General features: G+C 42.5%; 2 protein-coding genes across 3 annotated transcripts in view; both read right to left on the bottom strand.

Moving 5' to 3' along the window:
- LOC126203151 (uncharacterized) overlaps positions 1 to 5,530 on the bottom strand; it is a 71,641-nt gene extending 66,111 nt beyond the window's left edge. The window contains exon 1 of one of the 2 annotated variants that reach the window (XM_049937393.1): positions 5,364 to 5,530. In XM_049937393.1, coding sequence (XP_049793350.1) covers positions 5,364 to 5,452 — 89 coding nt within the window. In that variant the 5' untranslated portion in view covers positions 5,453 to 5,530. The remainder of the gene's footprint in view (positions 1 to 5,363) is intronic. The other variant, XM_049937394.1, reaches the window with a different exon arrangement.
- A 9,051-nt stretch (positions 5,531 to 14,581) lies between these two features.
- Positions 14,582 to 20,548, bottom strand: part of LOC126203152 (uncharacterized) — an 80,837-nt gene continuing 74,870 nt past the window's right edge. The window contains exon 5 of the mRNA XM_049937395.1: positions 14,582 to 15,403. Within this exon, the coding sequence (XP_049793352.1) occupies positions 15,189 to 15,403 (215 nt within the window). The 3' untranslated portion in view covers positions 14,582 to 15,188. The remainder of the gene's footprint in view (positions 15,404 to 20,548) is intronic.

Here is a 20,548-nt window from a genome sequence, read left to right on the forward strand (position 1 = left end):
TACGTTCGAGCAGATTGCAAAGAACGTTGGTAAGGCTGACAGGACGATAGCCATCCACATCTAGCGGGTTCTTACCATGTTTTAGCACTGGAAAGATGATATTTTCTCGCCAATGCGACTGGAATTCGCCATCGCTCCAGATGCAGTTGAAGTCGGCAAGGAGGTGGCGCTGGAAATCCACCGATAGATGTTTAATCATTGGGAATAGATGCAATCTGAAGCAGGGGATGTGTTAAAGGGCTCCGGAATGGCTCAAAATCATGAAAAGTTCAATTTTTACTTTTTTGCGTTTTCTGAATCTGCAGACTATTACCTTTTAATAGATATATAATTTGTTCAATTCCGAAGACTACAACTATTTTTAATTTTTTTTGAAATGTGTTCTACATGGGCGTGACCCACTGTGGCGCTGTTAAACTGCTGTCAAATGGTGTTATTAACGTCCGTGTTCATCAGGTACATTTTAGTGATGTGAGATAAAGTATGTGTTGTGGCTAACCTGTGATGGTTCAATATATATCGCTGGTGTGATTGTCGATTGTTTCATGTTTATTTACTCTGTCGTTATCTCGAAAATATTCGTAATTAATTCTGTTTCTTAAGTCTCTGTTTTGTTGAAGTATAATAATGAGTAAAAGTAAAGTTATTAGAAATCCTCTGAAGGCTTTTAAGAAAAGGAGAAATGTTGGAAAGCCAAAGGTATGTGTTATTACTGTAAACAATAAAGACGATGAAAATCCCCAACATAGCTTGTGTCCCAAAGAAGAAGACAGTTGGTGTAAATATAACAAAGGATTGCTAACTGGTGAAGTGTACACTCATAAGCATAGTCTGCCTCGTGCAATAATGGAGGTGATAAAACCTATTTTCAGAGACTTAGCAGCACCTGAACTGTTGAAAAAGTGTATTCACGAAAAAACTCAAAACCCCAATGAAAGTGTAAATAGTGTTATATGGTCGAGAATCCCCAAGACTGTATTTGCTGGAATAGAAACACTTCAATTTGGTGTGTATGATGCTGTTGCGACTTTCAATGATGGCAACATTGTAAGGTGCAAGGTATTTAGAAATATTGGAATGAAGATAGGTTCTAACATGGTACGAGTGATGCTTGCTTTAGACAAGGAACGCCTTCGGGCTGCAGACAGGGCTGTAAAGAGTCTATAAATACAAGCAAGAGTAAACAGGAGGAGGAACAAGAGGAAGCTGGAGGAGGAGTTTGCAGAGGATGAAGATAATCCATCCTATGGACCTGGAATGCACTAAAAAGTTAATCCAATCTTTGTCGCTCGATTCCCAAAACTTTTATTTTCTCATACTATTTACATGTTTTCTAAGGATCTTCCAAACATATTTGTTTCAAACTTTCAGTAAATGTTACACAGTACCTTCCGCATAATTTAACACAGCCTTTTTCCAAAAAACTGTATATTTTTGAATATATAAATAAAAAATTGCAAAAAAAATGTTGTGAATTTTCATTACAATTGAAAAAAAATCATCTTTAATAAATGAACTAAAATTTTGTAAAATCCCTGTGTTAAGTTGTAGCCCATATTCCAATACATAATCTGTAAAAAGTTCAACTTCCTACCTCAAATACTTTGTGAGGAAAGATGTAATTTATAAGCGTTATTTTAACATAGCAAGTATAGGGCGTTCCGGAGCCCCTTAAGACAATTGGCAAGGGCACTGAGAAATTCGCACGCTTTGAAGGGAGCGTTATATGGCTCAGGGTGACGTGGAGCAAAAGATAGGTGTTCTCGTTCTATCCACTGTTTTCGGAGTCGTAAGGAGGGGCTGTATTCCTCAGACGCCGAGGCCCATGCTGTCTGCTACCACCAAGCAGGAATGTGCTCCTTAGTCACTGCTGAAGTGCTCGTTATCCCTCGTGTTTCACTTTCCCGTTTAACACTTATCGCTAAAACGATAATCACACTAGAGTCTAGACTAATCTGGTAGCGCTCTATTGAATGGGCACATAAAATTTCGATTTAAAAACCATTTTGATTGAAAGGGGAAACAAACCTACATTCCGTCGACGCTAGGCGTTGCATGAATCATGTGATGAGCAGTATTTGTTTGGGCTCACACAGCTGCACGTTGCAAAACGAAATTGCAAATATCTGCCGAAACACCAGAGGAAAAACGTCTGACGACTCTTAGGAGAGAACCCAGTATATACCGGGTGATCAAAAAGTCAGTATAAATTTGAAAACTTAATAAACCACGGAATAATGTAGATAGAGAGGTAAAAATTGGCATACATGCTTGGAATGACATGGGGTTTTATTAGAACCGAAAAAAACAAAGTTCACAAAATGTCCGACAGATGGCGCTGGACAGCAAAACGTCAGTGACAGTGCATGGCAATCTTGTATAAAAGGAGCTGTAATGAGAGAGAGAATCAGATGCGCCAGCAGTCGCAGCATGGTGACGTTACCTGAAAAGGCTGTATTATCAGAATGGGGAGTGTGCTAGTTCAGCGTTACGATCCTATCGCCATAGGAAGGGGATTCGAACGGGTAAAGGTCCGTTGACAAATGCAGCTGTGGCGAGAATGATTTCGAAGTTCGAAGCGACGGTTGTTTAGACGATAGATCCCGTAGTGGTCGACCGAGCACAAGGCGTAATGCTGCTGAGACAGTTCAGGACGAAATGGAGACTGTAGCGGGTTCGTCTATGCACGGGGAAGTCAGCGCTCGTGCAGTCGCTCGTCGCACCGGCATTCCATACACTACTGTTTGGTTGGCACTTAGGCGTACCCTCCGATGCTATCCGTACAAAATCCATCGGCGTCATGAACTGTTACCTGGCGATTTAGTGAAGCGGAGGGCATTTGCGGTGTGGGCCTTTCAAAAGATGGCGGAAGATGACGACGATTGGTTGAGTAACGTGTTGTAGACCGACGAAGCTCATTTCACGCTCCGAGGGTCTGTCAATGCCCACAATTGTAGAATTTGGGCTACAGAAAATCCTAGAACTGTCGTGGAAACCCCATTGCACGATGAGAAAGTCACGGTATGGGTTGGATTTACCACATTTACCGCTATCGGGCCTTTTTTTCTTCGAGGAAGTGCGTGATTCTGGTTTTGTAACTGCTACCGTGACGGGTTAGAGGTACGCCGATATGTTACAGAATCGCATCATCCGCAGCCTGGCTGACAAACACCTGCCGGAACGTATGATGTTTATGCAGGATGGCGCTCCACCCCATGTTGCTAGACGCGTGAAAGATCTCTTGTGCGCGTCGTTTGTTGACGATCGAGTGCTCAGCCGCCACTTTCGTCATTCTTGGCCTCCCAGGTCCCCAGACCTCAGTCCGTGCGATTATTGGCTTTGGGGTTACCTTAAGTCGCATGAGTATCGTGATCGACCGACATCTCTAGGGATGCTGAAAGACAACATCCGGCGCCAATGCCTCACCATAACTCCGGACATGCTTTACAGAGCTGTTCACAACATTATTCCTCGACTACAGCTATTGTTGAGGAATGATGGTGGACATATTGAGCATTTCCTGTAAAGAACATCAGCTTTGCTTTGTCTTACTTTGTTATGCTAATTATTGCTATTCTGATTAGAAGAAGACGCCATCTGTCGGACATTTTTTGAACTTTTGTATTTTTTTTTTTGTTCTAATAAAACCCCATATGTTCCAAGCATGTGTGTCAATTTGTACCTCTTTATCTACATTATGCCGTGATTTATTCAGTTTTCAAATTTATACTGACTTTTTGATCACCCGGTATATAGAAAAACTCCGTGAGCAGCCATAACATTATGATCATCGACCTAATATCGATATAAAACTGTCCAGGCGATAGCATCGTCACCTGGCAACGAATAACTGCTAGTCAGACACACGTATGGTGCATATTATATTAGTGAGCATGCTGTCTGTGTGTAGGATGGGGAAGGTGGGTAGACTATCTGAGTCTGACCGAGGGCAGATTGTGATGCCCCAGGGACTCGACACGAAATACGCAAACTGCACAGGTTGTTGAGTTTCGAGGAGAGCTGTGGTGACTGACTTAAATACGTGGAGATATCAAGGTGAAATTACGTCCGGACGTAGTGGGGTTGAGCGGCCACCCATCATTACAGATGTCGGACGTCATAGGCTTGGCAGACTGGTAGAGCAGGACAGGAGGCGAACTGTGTGAGAACTAACCTCAGACTTTAATTCTGGGCTGAGAACAAGTATGCCTGAAAACAGTCCACACGTGTGCCTGAATACAGTCCACAGCCGAAGGCCAATGCGTGTGCACCTGTGTTAACACCACGACATCAGCAACTACGATTGAAGTGGGCACGTGACCAACGACACTGGACGTTGGTGCAGTGGCAGAGCGTTGCATGGTCTTCATCATATCTATGGGAGGGCGCAAATCTATCATCTTCCAGGGAAACAGCTCCTTGGTACCTGTACTGTGGGATGGTGATAAGCTGGTGGCAGCTCCATTATGCTCTGGGGAACATTCACGCTCAAGGCACCATGATGGCCAAGGAGTATCGTACAATGGTTGCAGACCACGTACACCCATTCACGACCATCATATTTCCCGATGGCAGTTGCAGTTTTGAGCAAGATAATGCGTCATGTCACAAGGCCAGGGGTGTGATGGAGTGGTTCGAGGAACACGGTGGCGAGCTCCAGTTGATGTGGTGGCCCCCAACTCGCCCGATCTGAGCCCGATCGGATACATCTGGGATGTAATTAAACTTGGCGTCAGAGCTCGTCGCCTCCCTCTCCGAAACTTACGGGAATTAGGCGACATGTGTGAGCAGAACCGGTGCCAACTCCCTCCAGTGACCTACCAACGCGTCACTGCTCCCTTGCGGCGACGCGTCGCCGCCATTATCTGTGCCAAAGGTAGACATACCGGTTATTAGCTATGAGGTCACAATGTTTTGGCTGATCAGTATATATGAAATTAATGGATCTGGAGTACGGAACGACGTAATCTAGCTCCGAATACAATATGACTTCACTAATAAGAGATTAAGAGAGTGACAGTGTTTTAACGTCATAGCACTCTCAGCAAAAGCTTGTCAAGTTTTTGTTTCTGTTTTGGTTTTATGCTCCTAGCATTTAATTGAATATGCCACTGTTAATGCCCTAGGTGTGCTGCAATAGAAGTATGTTGACAACTAGGTGTACTGAAATACAAGGCAGAGTGGGAGGGGAAACTTAACGCATAGTTTCAACCATGAACAACTGCACAGCCTTTGAGATACCTGACATTAAGGAATTAAATCACAAATTTTAAAGCGGTACATTTTAATGCTACACTATCAGCCGCTAAACCTATGTCCAAATTCCGCCGTGCGATTACATTAACTGTAGACTAGAACATCACCTGTTGTCCTGTACTGGCGGGTGATCATGTGTGGCTACGCCGATGGCGATGCACAGCAGTACCATGAAGCATGCCGGTCGCGATGACATGGCGGTGTCCTACAGTTAACTACTGGAAGTGCATCCTGGAGAAGCCCGCCACTTCGATGCGACACGAGCTCTGCTTTAGGGCCGGAAGTGAGCACACGACGGTATCCGGCGGTAGGAAGTGGGATTCGCGAGATAGGAAGAAGCTCCGGTTGATCACAAGTGCGTCGAACGCCGTACAATACAAACCCATACACAGGGTGAACGTTGTCCGGCAAATCGCGGTGTTAAGGGAGCCGAATTCATCTGCCCTCCACCAGATGAACTCAACTCTCATGAGCAGACAACAAGCAGTTACTCGCCCAGGGAGAGAATTTGTAACGGCTACAAAACTGTCTCGGTCCTGGGTCGGGTCGTTGACTCCAGTCTTGGACACGGTACAAACGACTGTTAAAATGTATATATGATTCTACATTCTCAAATTTTCTTCGCTGATCATTCGACCGATTTCATGTCGACTTCCGTGTCGATTATCTACACCTACAACTAGTCTGCAATCTACATTATGCCGTGTCGTGAAAAGTATTTTGAATATCACTGTCTCTTCCTCCCACTCATCTTCCAGTCATGAATGGTACCCGGGAAGAAAGCCTGTTCGTAACAGGTGGGGATCCTGGGTTCGTTTCGGGAGGCGGCATGATTAAAAGCTGTGTGTTTTTTCATAAAATACGAAATGATGGCGATCCACAGTACAACCTTTGTCCCAGCGGTGCTGAAAGCTAGTGCAAATATAAAAGAGCATTACCTCATGGCGAAAATTATGAACATAAACACGACAGTTGTGAACACCATAATACTTGTTCCTGGGACCTTGCTTAATAACATTCTAAGTATGGGGAGGCCCAGAACTCAATGAAAGTTTATAATCCGTAAATTAAAATCGTTTACCGAAGACGGTATTTGTGCGCTACGAAACAGTAAAACTGGGTGATTTAGAAGCTGTTCCATCTTTTAACGAAGGTGTATAAAAGAATCGATGTTCTGGAGAGATTAGGAGTCAATCTAGGACAACTCAGGACGGGCATAAAAAATATCGATGTTATTTTTTCAAAAGTTTCGGAGACAAAAATAGGTGTAAGCTTCTCAACTGCGCAAAATAAGTCAGAAAGCAAGGAAGTGTGAAGACGAAAAGAAATATCATTCCCTTGATTCAGACGATGCTGAAGACACAGCAGTAAAATATTAACTATAAAAAATATGCTTCAAAGTTGTAAGTTACAACCAAATTAAACTTTAAATTTCCTTTTCCCTAAGTTACATTTCTTTCTCGTATAGGCACAGTCAATTCTAGAATCATGCACCAGAAGTAATTCAGATTTTATGCAGTCGTTATTTCACGTCTAATGAACAAACCGATCTTCATTTCTTTTTGTGAGTTTACCACTTGCGATTCAGAGACAAAATAATAAATTTTTTTATAAATTGTTAACAAATTGTTGAAACAAATGTCAGTTCTCTAAAACCTCACTGAGTCTGAATCTGCATTAAACAGAAGCAATGATTGCAGAAATTCTAATTTCCTATTTTCGAAGTTCTGTCTCAGTTTGTTGAGGAGCGGTCCCAAATACACTAAAAATTAACACTGCCAGTGTAGAGAAGTCGTGTCCAGCATGTGTCCACTTAGTGAGACGGACACAGGCAAGAAGCACTGATAGAAAGACTAGTAAGATATGGATGCTCCACATATCTAGTAGAACTCCCAAAAAAGATTAAAGAATTAAAACATATGTTGACAAATTTGAAAAGGAAGTGACAGCAGAAAAAGAAAGAATGAGCAAGTTACGTTTTGTGGACTATTTTGTAATTTTCGTTGCAAGTACAAGAACCTAAAATAAATTTTCAGCGAACTTAAGCCAGTTTTCAGCAATCAGCAAACCCAAAATAAGAAACAGATGTACTTGTACAGAGAAGACTTGAGACAAGGGCTCACAGGGATCTCTCTAGATAGACTATAGGTGACGTAGAGAACCGCAGCTACAGTGGCGCGGGCAGCGGTCGAGGGCGCAGTTCCCCTTCTCGAAGTTAGCGACAGTAAACACCTGAAACTGTGCAGTTCAGTGTGTTTTACGCACTTTTGGTTGTTTATAGTACTCACACAAGTTGCTTGAAGTACAGTAAAGAAGGTGGTGGAAAAACCCTTGATAGACACTGGCCAAGTGACAGCTATGCTGACCCCACCAGGGTCTACCGAAATGATACCTCTGTAAATCAAACTTTCTACCAGGCAGCCTATAGCTACGACCATCTAAACAAGCAGGCAGCCTAACATATGTTTCCATCACACCAGACGCAGACCCAGGCAAAGCAATTGCAACATCTCCGTCAGTTGAAGCACCAACGACTACTCAGAAACCGGAAAATATCAGCAGCGACAACAACAACCACAACAGCAGCAGTCCACTTCTCCGGAGCTGCTACCATACCATCTGGGAGAACGCTGTTTTGTCGAAAACGAATATTTCGAGACTGTGTCTGTACGCAAAAAGGAGGGAAACGTTAATAATTCTGTTGACTTACACAAATTGGGCGTTACCGATTTCGAACCGACAAGTTCATCTTCAGGCGTTTAGATTACGTTTGTTGTTGTTCGCATTAGTTGCCACATGAACAAAAACAATTCACCGAGCGTGTGTGTGTGTGTGTGTGTGTGTGTGTGTGTGTGTGTGTGTGTGTGTGTGCGGGCGGGGCGCGCTGCTCTACAATATGTGCATATTTATGCTCCTATGAGCGAATTGCACCCCAATATAGCAATAATTTCTGAAACCTGGTTAACAGACAAAGTGCATCTGAAGGACAACCGTTTTAAAATTTGTGGAAAGGACAGGGATGACGGATTAGGTGTAGTTTCGGTTGTAGTGGAAAAACATTTTATCTGCCCTCCTTGTAGTATACAAGTAAATAATATTTCCACAGATATTTTCTTGCTCGACATAAGGAACTTGCAAGACATTTCGAATGTTACGCCTATGTACTCTCCTCCTCTCTCCCAAGTTCCTGCAGCCACTTGGTCACATACTGAATATTCAATCAGTAGCTGAATAAATGCATGCTTGGAGAATGTACTGCATGATATTTAATCTCTAATACGAAATAAAAATCGTTCTCCTCGTGCTTATCAACGACATGTTTCAAAACACCTGCGTCCCTGAGTAGAGGAGGCGAATCAAAATGATGCCAGTCTCCAAAATGGGAAAAGATTCAGTGTCAATCCGCTCTTTCCACCTAACATCCTTAACTGAGTGTATCTGCAAGATTGTGAATAAGATAATCTAGAATAGATTTGAGTAGTTTGAAAAGAATAATAATACACTTCACAACAGGATATTTTGTTTCCCTAAAAATGTGATCGCAAAGGATTTAATAGGTCCTTTTGTTACAGATGTGCAATTGAACTTATTCGACAATCTGGAATACGTTTGCAGCCTTTGATGATATATAAATTGATACAGTAATGTTGATATTTCTATATTACGACAAACTATGTGACCTTAGTGTATCACCCAAATTGGTCAACTGGTGCTCGCATTTACTACACCGCAACATCTTAAGATTAAGCACGGCGGACGGACAACTGATTTCTAGAACCGTCTACAAATGTTTGCCACAAGGGGATCCCTTACGTCCGTTACTTTTTACATTTATGTTCCAAAGATCGGTAAATGGTTACATTACCAGGTCGCCATTCTACAGTATGTGGAGGACATTGTCGTATAGACCTAGCACAAGGAGTAGAACTGTATCCACAGTGTGGTGAGAGGGTTACTCGAGACAGGAGTGGATGCAGTGCCTGGAAAATGCCGTTCGGCTGTGTTTATTAAATCCGTGGTAGACAGAGAAGCAATTTTCTTGAAAATTAATAATTACTCTATTTTAGCATTAATTCATGTTAAATTTCTGTGTATGTCGGGTTTCAATGAAGTGATTAAAACACGGCGGAGTGGAATAGTTCATGACAATGATCTGGAAATGTGTTCGCTGTAGCTGTTGATATTGGACTACAGCACTGCAGGTACACGAAAAATGGTGTAGGGTGTCCATATGTTGTGCTTGTCAACTGTGGGTAGGGTCTCAATCCGCTGTGTTTTAATTACTTTACTGAAACTCACAACTTGCAGTCCAATGACGAATTAACGGCTGGATGGACAGCACAAAAAAAAAGAGTCACAAGAACTGCACTTACATGTGTTCAGCATTCAGCATAGTGTTTATGTTTAAAATGCTAAAATAAACATAAACACTATTCTCAGTGCGTAACACATGCAACTGCAGTTCTTTTCCCGCTCAGAAGCGAGGCGAAGTGAAAATACCGGCAATGCAGCGCACGTGAAAGTCGTTTCAAAAAAGGAAAAAAGTTGTCAAGAACGACTGTGCAGTTAAGTTTCTTTCGAGCCCAAGCTCCGGTAATATCGAAGGAAAAGGCAATAGTTTGCAGAATTGTAAATAAGAGGCAGAAGCACTCATGACAACAGAAGATGCTGTGTAAATAAAAGCGTAATGCGTCTACAGTAAAATTTCTTAAATTAATTGCAGTAAACTCAAGACGAAAAATCGAAAAATTATTAAAAAATGAATTGTATTAGCACACTGATAGGATGAAAACAACGCATTTCACGTCAATGAAAAATGTATTCTAGAACATAAACCTACAGTTCCAAGAAAAACGTTTCAAAGAAGTATTAATAAAGTTTAATTCCCGTTTTCTTTTTAATTTTTATTTATTTATTTTGCAAGTACTAGTGGAAGTACGGAGATCAACTGCCATTGCTGCTAGCGAAGTTTGATGACACTGTGGTGTTAGTATTACTGGTTGAAATTGGTTGCCGAATCGTCCGTGCGTGTGTGGAGCGAAGGCGACCGACCGAGTGCAGCGATGTTGCCTGCGACGACTCGCTGCGATCCGTCTCTCGTGTGTGTGGAGCCCTTTATTCATGGTACACAACAAAAGACGTAGATATTGCATATTATGCATCTCCATTGAACCTGTGATTGACTGTCTCAACTAGTTAACAATATGCTTGCACTCGTATGAAAATAAACATCGGCTGATTCGGTCGTCAGTTATAATACGAGTTTCGTGAGATAGTATGGAGAACAGTGCAATGGACTCTCAGTTATTGCACTTACTGATTAGTATACAAGTGTACAAGGTAATGGACGCATGTACATGCAACAGGTACTCTATTGGACGACAGGAATTCTTTGTAGAAGACTCTGACCATGATACATTTATTCCCAAAATTTTCCTGACAATATCGTGACTTACTTCTTATAACTACGCGTTTCACCAGACTGCCATCATCAGATCTACCTGATGATAAGAAAGGTATGAACGTGGGGTGACCCCTCACCCATGAGCCATGGACCTTGCCGTTGGTGGGGAGGCTTGCGTGCCTCAGCGATACAGATAGCCGTACCGTAGGTGCAACCACAACGGAGGGGTATCTGTTGAGAGGCCAGACAAACGTGTGGTTCCTGAAGAGGGGCAGCAGCCTTTTCAGTAGTTGCAGGGGCAACAGTATGGATGATTGGCTGATCTGGCCTTGTAACACTAACCAAAACGGCCTTGCTATACTGGTACTGCTAACGGTTGAGCGCAAGGGGAAACTACAGCTGTAATTTATTTCCGAGGGCATGCAGCTTGACTGTATGGTTAAATGATGATGGCGTTCCCTTGGGTAAAATATACCGGAGGTAAAATAGTCCCCCATACGGAGTTCCGGGCGGAGACTATTCAGGAGTATGTCGTTATCCGGAGAAGCAAAACTGGCGTTCTACGCATCGGAGAGAGGAAAGTCAGATCACTTAATCGGGCAGGTAGATTAGAAAATTTAAAAAGGGAAATGGATAGGTTAAAGTTAGATGTAATGGGAATTATGAAGTTCGGTGAGAAGAGGAAAAAGACTTCTGGTCAGGAGAATAGAGGGCATAAATGCAAAATCAAGTCCGGATAATACAGGAGTAGGTTCAACAATGAATAAAAAAATATGAACGTGGATAAGCTACAACGAACACCATAGTCAACACATTATTGTAGACAAGATAGACACGAAACCTACGCCTATGGTAGTAGTACAAGTTTATATGCCAACTAGATCCGCAGATAACCAAGAAATTGAAGAAATGTCTGATGCAATAAGAGAAAATATTCAGATACTTCAGGGAGACGAAAATTTAAGAGTCATAGGGGACTGAAATTCGATAGTAGGAAAAGGAAAACAAGGAAAAGCAAAAGGTGAATATGGACGGGGGGTAAAGAATGAAAGAGGAAGCCGCCTGATAGCTAACACTTGGTTTAGGAATCATGAAAGAAGGTTGTATACATGCAAAAGGCCTGGAGACACTGTAAGGTTCAAATGGCTCTGAGCACTATGGGACTTAACATCTGAGGTCATCAGTCCCCTAGAACTTAGAACTACTTAAACCTGTCTATCCTAAGGACATCCATCACATCCATACCCGAGGCAGGATTCGAACCTGCGACCGTAGCGGTCGGGCGGTTCCAGACTGACGCGCCTAGAACCGCTCGGTCACACCGGCCGGCACACTGTAAGGTTTCAGATAGATTGTGTAATAGTAAGACAGAGATTTAGGAAACTGGTTTGAAATTGCGAGACATTTTCAGGGGCAAATGTGGATTCTGACCACAATTTATTGGTTATGAACTGTAGATTAAAATTGAAGAAACTGCAGAAAGGCAGTAATTTAAGATGAGACCTGGATAAACTGAAAGAACCAGTGATTGTAGAGAGTATCAGAGACAGCATTAGGGAACGATTGACAAGAACAGGGTAAAGAAATAACGATAGAAGTAGAATGGGTAGCTTCGAGAGATGCAATGATGAAGTCAGCTAGTTGAAATATTTGGGTAACAGAAGAGATACTGAATTTAACTAATGAAAGGGGAAAAAAATAAAAAGGCAGTAAACGAAGCAGGTGGAAAGAAATACAAACGACTCAAAAATGAGATCGACAGGAAATGCAAAATGGCTAAGCAGGGATAGCTAGAGGAGAAATGTAAGGATGTAGACGCATATATCACTAGGGCTAAGATAGATACTGCCTACTGGAAAATTAAAGAGACCTTTGGAGAAAAGAGAACCACTTGCATGAATATTTAGGGCTCAGATGGAAACCCAGTTCTAAGCAAAGAAGGGAAAGCAGAAAGGTGGAAGGAGTATATAGAGGGTCTATACAAGTTCTTGAGGACAATATTATGGAAATGGAAGAGGACGTAGATGAAGGTGAAATGGGAGATACGATAGTGCGTGAAGAATTTGACAGAGCACTGGAAGATCTAAGTCGAAACAAGGCCCCGGCAGTAGACAACATTCCATTAGAACTACTGATGACCTATAGTGAGCCAGCCATGACAAAAGTTTTCCATTTGGTGAGATAGATGTATGAGACAGGCGAAATACTCTCAGACTTCAAGAAGAATATAGTAATTCCAATCCCAAAGAAAGCGATGTTGACAGGTGTTAAAATTACCGAACTATCAGTTTAATAAGTTACGTTTGGAAAGTGCTAACACGATTTTTTACAGACTGGAAGAAGCGAATCTCGGGGAAGATCAGTTTGGATTCCGTAGAAATGCTGGAACTTGCATGGGAATACTGACCATATGATTTATCTTGGAAGATAAGTTAAGGAAAGGCAAATCTACGTTCCTAGCAGTTGTAGACTTACAGAAAGGTTTTTAATGTCGACTAGAATAATCTCTTTCAAATTCTGAATGTGTCAGAGGCAAAATAAAGGGAGCAAAAGAATATTTACAATTTGTACGGAAACCAAATGGCAGTTGGAAGAGGCGAGGGGTACGAAAGGGAAGCAGTGATTGAGAAGGGAGTTATTCAATCTGTGTGTTGAGCAAGCAGTGAATCAAACGAAAGAAAAATTTGGAGCAGGAATTAAAATCCGTGGAGAAGAAATAAAGGCTTTGAGGTTTTCCGACGACATTGCAATTATGTCAGAGACAGCGCAGGACTCGGAAGAGCAGTTGAACGGAACGGACAGTGTCTATAAAGGAAGATATAAGGTGAACATCAACAAAAGCAAAACAAGGATAATGGGATGTAGTCGAATTAAATCAGGTGACGCTAAGGGAATTAGATTCAGAAATGAGACACTTAAGGTAATAGATGGGCTTTGCTATCTGGGAAACAAAATAACTGACGATGGTCGAAGTAGAGAGGATATAAAATGTAGATTATCAATGGCAAAGAAAGCGATTTTGAAGAAGAGAAAATTGGTAACATCGAGTATGGATTTAAGTGTCAGGAAGTCCTTTCTGAAAGTATTTTGTATGGAGTGTACGAACTGAAACATTTAGACAAGAAGAGAATAGAAGCTTTCGTAATGTGGTGTTACAGCGAATGCTGAAGATTAGATGGGTTGATCACGTAACTAATGAGGAGGCACTGAATACAATTGGGGAGAAGAGGAATTTGTGGCAGAACTTGACTGAAGAAGGGTCGGCTAGTAGAACACGTACTGAGTCATGAAGGGATCACCACTTTAGTACTGGAGGGAAGCGTGGAGGATAAAAATCGTAGACCAGGAGATGAATACATTAAACATATTCAGAAGGATCTAGGTTGCAGTAGTTACTCGGAGATGAAGAGCCTTCCACAGGATAGAGTAGCGTGGAGAGCTGCATCAAACCAGTCTCTGGATTGAAGACCACAGGAACAACAACAAACGTGGGATACATGTTATTTCACGTGTTACTAGAAAAACTATTTAGTCAAAAATTGATAAATAATAAACGTAAAATGCAAATACGAAAGATACATACCAATTACTTAATGAAAACAACATATTACGTTACGTAGTACACGATTGTATCGCGTATAATCGCATAGTGGCTGTAAGAAAGTTGCGTACCAAACATAAAGTTTCATAATGATAAAACAATATAAGACGGATTTATAATAAAACGACAAAACGTCAGAATAAAATTAGAGACGAAGGAAGGAAACTAACCGCTGACCAACTTATAGCAGACCGCTGATTGGGTGGGGCGGGGGGGGGGGGGGGGTAAGACGCGCAGTTTCAGAGAGCAAGTAGAACACAAATAAAGGATAAGAATATTTTTTAGATATATTCGTCACAAAATAGAAGTAAGAATAAAGACTTAGACATATCGCATACAAGATAAAAAATAAAATATTACACAAAATATTAAAATACTCGTGTTACATTTGTATCTACAACGTGTATACGTACATATACTATGTTTTTTTGAGTCTTTACGTATATTGTACTTCTAACTATTTCATTTAGATGTTGCAAATGACAAATACATATGTACGTGACACCAAGGAATATCCCTTTAACCCGATGTTACGGTATTCGTACCTGCTATGGAGATCAGTTCACCTTAATTATTTTGACACACTGTATACTATTTCTTATATGTTTCTGTTGCTATATAGGTAACCTGTACATAGTCGCTTGATCTAAACTGGTTGTTGAGAAATAAATACACACTACATCAGATTTTGTGGGTTTTGTGATTTTGTTCTTTAAATACACTGAAGCAATGCAGCACTGTTTACAAGAAATGTTTTATCACAGCAGCGATAAATAGTAAGTATTTTTTATTAGTTTATAAATAAATTAATGAGTCTCGATGTACGCAATTTACACTGTCAGTTTCTTTCAAGACAGTGCAAGAAGGACGCAGCCTGTAGTCACAGTCTGAGCGATTACGGTGATGCCAGACGTGGCAGACACGGAATCAGCCGGAGCTTTGGTGGTCACCAGAGGAGAACTTGCAGCCCGCCGAGCGGCCTCTGGGCCCCGTCACCAGGAAGTCGACGTCCGCGTCGTCACCGGCACCGGCGCCGCACGCGAATGGTCGCAGCGTCAGCATCGGTAGGCTCGCAGGTGGCGTGTCCAAGGGTAGCCTGTAGGCCGCCGAAAGGTAGCGCAGCAGGGCGCCCAACACCTGACCTGAGGGCGACAGCGGCAAGTAAGAGCGAAACGTCCACTCAACACATACTGTGCCAATGGAGCAGTGTTGGCTCTGCGAGGTGTGTATGTGTACTCCGTGACACAGGGGGATGACGACGGAGGATAGTGACATTAATTGTATTAATTTACTTGCATGTTAAGTACTTCTACTGTTCCGGATAGACTGGTACAAGCCGATCCTTACAGATCAGTTTGGGTTCCAGAATATTTTAGGAGTATTCGAGGCAATACTGACTATATGACTTAACTTGGAATATAAGTTGAAGAAGGATTTAGAGTTATAGAAAGCTTTTGACAGTATTGACAGCAATACACGCTTTGAAACACTGAAGGTATTAGGGAAAAAATACAGAGAGGGAAAGGTTACAGCATGCACAGTTTGAACAAAAATCAGGCTGCTGTTATAAGGGACGAAGAAACTGAAAGGGAGGCATTAGTACAGAAGAGAGCGAGACAGGATTGCAGTGCCTCTTTCATGTTATTCTATCTCTACATTGAGCAAGCAGTAAAGGGAACTAAGAAAAAATTTGGAAATGGGATTAAAGTTCAGGGCGATTAAATAAAGAATTTAAGGTTTTCCTATGACACTGTACTTCTGACACCGGCTTGGAAGTTCCGTTGAATGGAATGTATTGTGTCTTGAAATGAGAGCCGGCCGGGGTGGCCGAGCGGTTCTTAGCGCTACAGTCTGGAACCGCGCGATCGCTGCGGTTGCAGGTTCGAATCCTGCTTCGGGCATGGAAGTTTGTAATGTCCTTAGGTTAGTTAGGTTTAAGTAGTTCTAAGTTCTAGGGGACTGATGACCTCAGCAGTTAAGTCCCATAGTGCTCAGAGCCATTTGAACCATTTTTTTTTTTTTTTTTTTGAAATGAGAGTATAAGATGAGCAGCAATAAAAGTAAAACAAGGGAATGGAGCTTAGTCTGATAAGACCAGTGACTATGAGGGAATTTGATAAGGGAATTATATTCTAAAAGTAGTTGATGAATCTTGTTATTTGGGAAGTAAAACAACTGACGATGCCCAGGGTACAGAGGATATAAAATACAGACTGGCAACAGCAAGAAAAATTTTTCTACATCAGACAAATATTTTAACGTCTAACATATATTTAACTGTTGGAAAGTCTAGTCTAATGATAAGTGGCAGTCTATCGCCGGACTGACACGTTTCTTGTTTTATTGTCGCAGTGTACTTTAATTCATTTGCTTTAAGTTTCACCGAGTCTAGATGATGTATGTTGATGTTTACAGAAAGCAATATTAAGTGACTGCGGAGATTAGTGCGTTAATTAACATCCTACTTCCCTATCTACACTGCTGGAGAAGAAAATTAGTAAACTTGGTAAAAAGACGTCGATTTTAATTCTATGACGGCATATGGCACATGGGGGGATAGTATATATATATATATATATATATATATATATATATATATATATATATATATATATATATATATAGTAGATAGTTCCAACGTTGAAACTTCCTGGCAGATTAAAACAGTGTGCCGGACCAAGACTCGAACTCGGGACCTTTCCCTTTCTACCATCTGAGCTACCCAAGCAAGACTCACGCCCCGTCTTCAAAGCTTTACTTCTGGCGGCATCTCGTCTCCTACCTTCCAAACTTCACAGAAGCTCTCCTGTGAACCTTGCAGAACTAGCACTCCTTGACGAAAGGATATCGCGGAGACATGGCTTAGCCACAGCCTGTGGGATGTTTCCAGAATGCGATTTTCACTCTGTAGGAGAGTGTGCGCTGATATGAAACTTCCCTGCCAGATTAAAACTGTGTGCCGGACCGAGACTCGAACTCGGGACCTTTGCCTTTCTACCATCTGAGCTACCCAAGCACGACTCACGCCCCGTCCTCATAGCTTTACTTCTGCCAGTATCTCGTCTCCTACCTTCCAAACTTCACAGAAGCTCTCCTACGAACCTTGCAGAACTAGCTCTCCTGGAAGAAAGGATATCGCGGAGACGTGGCTTAGCCACAGCCTGGGGGATGTTTCCAGAATGAGAGAGCACTCCGCGATATCCTTTCTTCCAGGAGTGCTAGTTCTGCAAGGTTCGTAGGAGAGCTTCTGTGAAGTTTGGAAGGTAGGAGACGAGATACTGCAGAACTAAAGCTGTGAGGTCGGGGCGTGAGTCGTGCTTGGGTAGCTCAGATGGTGCCGGCACGGTACCTCAGCGTGTTCGGTCATAGGGTTAGCTGGCCTCTGTAATAAAAAATCTGAGTTAATGGATCAACGACGAACTGAAAGGGTGCCTTCCGACGTCCGCCACGAGCAGCTGCAACGAATGAAAACGAACAAAATGACATAAAAAAATGATGGTGGAGCAATTGCCCGCGAAAGGCAAAGGTCCCGAGTTCGAGTCTCCGTCCGGTATACAGTTTTAATCTGGCAAGAAAGTTTCATATCAGCGCACAGTCCGCTGCAGAGTGGAAATCTCATTCTGGAAACAGATTTATTGTTTGCAGTCACAGAGAATCCACTTATTGGTGTATAATGAACTATATATAAAAATACAATTTCTATACGTTATAGTATTACCGTATATAGTATTACCAAAAAACAAATATCACGAAAAAAAATAAGAAAAACTGATTCCTGCTCTTACGAAACTACTATTTACACGACAATATACTACTAGAACTACAGGGTTCTCGTAATATCCAAACAGACAGAACTAAACTTCATCGCATTCTGTCACTACGATTGAAAGCTCAAGCTCATCTTCATGGGGAAGAATTTCAACATGACAATGAACCAAATCGTATGAATGAACAGGCGATGTAATGATCCACCTGAGCATTCTTAAGGTGTCACATTCGGGTCATGGGAGCAAAGACGGATGCGACCTTGTCAGTATCATGTCTCATGTACAGGGTGTTTCCGTGGTGTTGGTATACTCTTTTAGGGATGACAGCAAAAGGCAAATGTATCAATTTGATATAAAAAACAGTGATCTGAAAACGACTGACTCAAAATCGAAAGCGAATTTCAGAAAATTTCAAAGTTACCTTTGGTGTTGTTACGATAGTAAAAAACAATATATTCATTTTTGTAACAGATATATGTAGCTGTGCTGTTCGCATAGGGTACTACGTTCATAACAATTGCCCAAAGTGTTTCCTCCAATATCTACGCATGCTTGACACAGAAACGCAAAGTTGTGTCTTACCCGTCTGAACAATCCTGGTATTGAAAAAAACTGTCAAGTTTAGCGATAATTCTTGCCAGAATAGCCCATTTAGTTTCAACGGTTCCTCGTACATAAACGCTGCACATGAATCTCAGAAGAAGAAATCAAGTGATGTGGGACTAGGTGAAAGAGCTGGCCACGAAACAGGGGCTGCTCTTCCTGTATATCTTACGGGGATCCGTCTCATGTAGGCGTCCGCAAGTAAGATGGACTAGGGCTCCATTATGATGGAAACACGATAACTCACGATGATCAAACATGATGAATTACGGATGGACTGTGTCTCTCACAGACACAGTGCATGTTGGTGTACTTAAGCCGGAAGAAAGCATATCCCGGCCTATTAACCAATCAATCACTGACCAATCCTGGTGTGTTTCTGGGGTCCCCTGCAATGCTGTCAACCCGCAATGTAGCAGTGCTGTGCTGGTCATCGCTGTAGCTCCGCAGGCGCACCGGTCGAAGTAAACCGAACTTCGCCTGCCCCGCAAGAAACAGATTAGTTCAGAAGGGGCGCGCAAGAGCAGTAGAGGCCGCCACATCTACAGACCCTTTGCTGCACTTGTAGCGCCATTTTCCTCAGCCAATCCGAGCCCACACCGCTAGACCAACAGCTATCTGGTAGTCATCCGCCACGCGGGTATAACTACCCTCGCCCGACGAGCACCAACAGAATTAAGAGATCGCTGGCGGCCGTGGTGGCCGAGCGGTTCTAGGCGCTACAGTCTGGAACCGCACGACCGCTACGGTCGCAGGTTCGAATCCTGCCTCGGGCATGGATGTGTGTGATGTCCTTAGGTTAGTTAGGTTTAAGTAGTTGTAAGTTCTAGGGGACTGATGACCTCAGAAGTCCCATAGTGCTCAGAGCCATTTGACCCATTTAGAAGATCGCCAGCGATATGTCGCCGGCCTGACTGGACGTCGCCCTTGCCAATCGACACCACCGCGCATCGCGACCCGCTGCTCCGACCGTGGACTCTGATGCTGGAGCTCCCTGTACTGCTCGTGAGACGGGACTTAAATTTTCTGCCTACTGTTGATGTGTAAGAAGATAGTCTGTTGCGTTTTTAAGAGAACTTTTCAGAACATAGTCTCAAGCAGAGATTTACTTGTGTTGTTTCCCAAGAACTTTAAGTTGTCAAATAAGTCATTCCTTTATTTTCACGACGGACTTTTCTTATTTGTTTTGAACTGCTAAGGATAGCAGAACTTATATTTGTGAACATAAACTGATTGTGTCAATAAACTGATTTTTGAGTGCTATCAACTGACTTACTGTGAAAGTGCCCCAAGCTGGGACACTTCAATGCCCACACCTATCTTCGTGGCCCTTTGCAACCGCAGTGTCGCAAGTCTCAGCTGTTCATGCATGACTGCGTCGATGGTGAAGTAGACTACGTCCACGGACTGTATGCACATAGGAGAAATGAGGATCACCCACAGACGGGTGTGACACGCACTTAACGTGGCGCGATGTTTGATGACAGTGGGAATTCCGGCTAGCTCTTTCAGTGAGTAGTAAAGCTGCAGCTGCAGATGTTGTTCCAACTTAATTTTTTGCACTACAGTGTGCACGACACCTAACTGACGTACAACTGGACGAATAATGTTTGAGGGCTCATCGCCCACATGAGTAGCCACATTTCTTCCAATTTGGGAGCTTGTACAGCTCGTTAACTTACTTCCATTAATTGTACGAACAGTCTCGGAAACATGATACTCGTTGGGTGTGCGGGCGTAGTTTAATACGGCCTCTCGGCTTCTTTACGTTTCCTTTTGCTTATCCATGTACGAAGTCAAGTCCTTTAATCCTGCAATGTCATTTGACTAACGCTGGTCGATTACACTCTCGCCTTGACGTCCTACAGACATGAGGTATGACTACGTGAAGGTACCCATCATATCGTCTGTTCTGCA

The sequence above is a fragment of the Schistocerca nitens genome, chromosome 9 (genome assembly GCF_023898315.1).
Source record: "Schistocerca nitens isolate TAMUIC-IGC-003100 chromosome 9, iqSchNite1.1, whole genome shotgun sequence".
NCBI lineage: Eukaryota > Metazoa > Arthropoda > Insecta > Orthoptera > Acrididae > Schistocerca > Schistocerca nitens.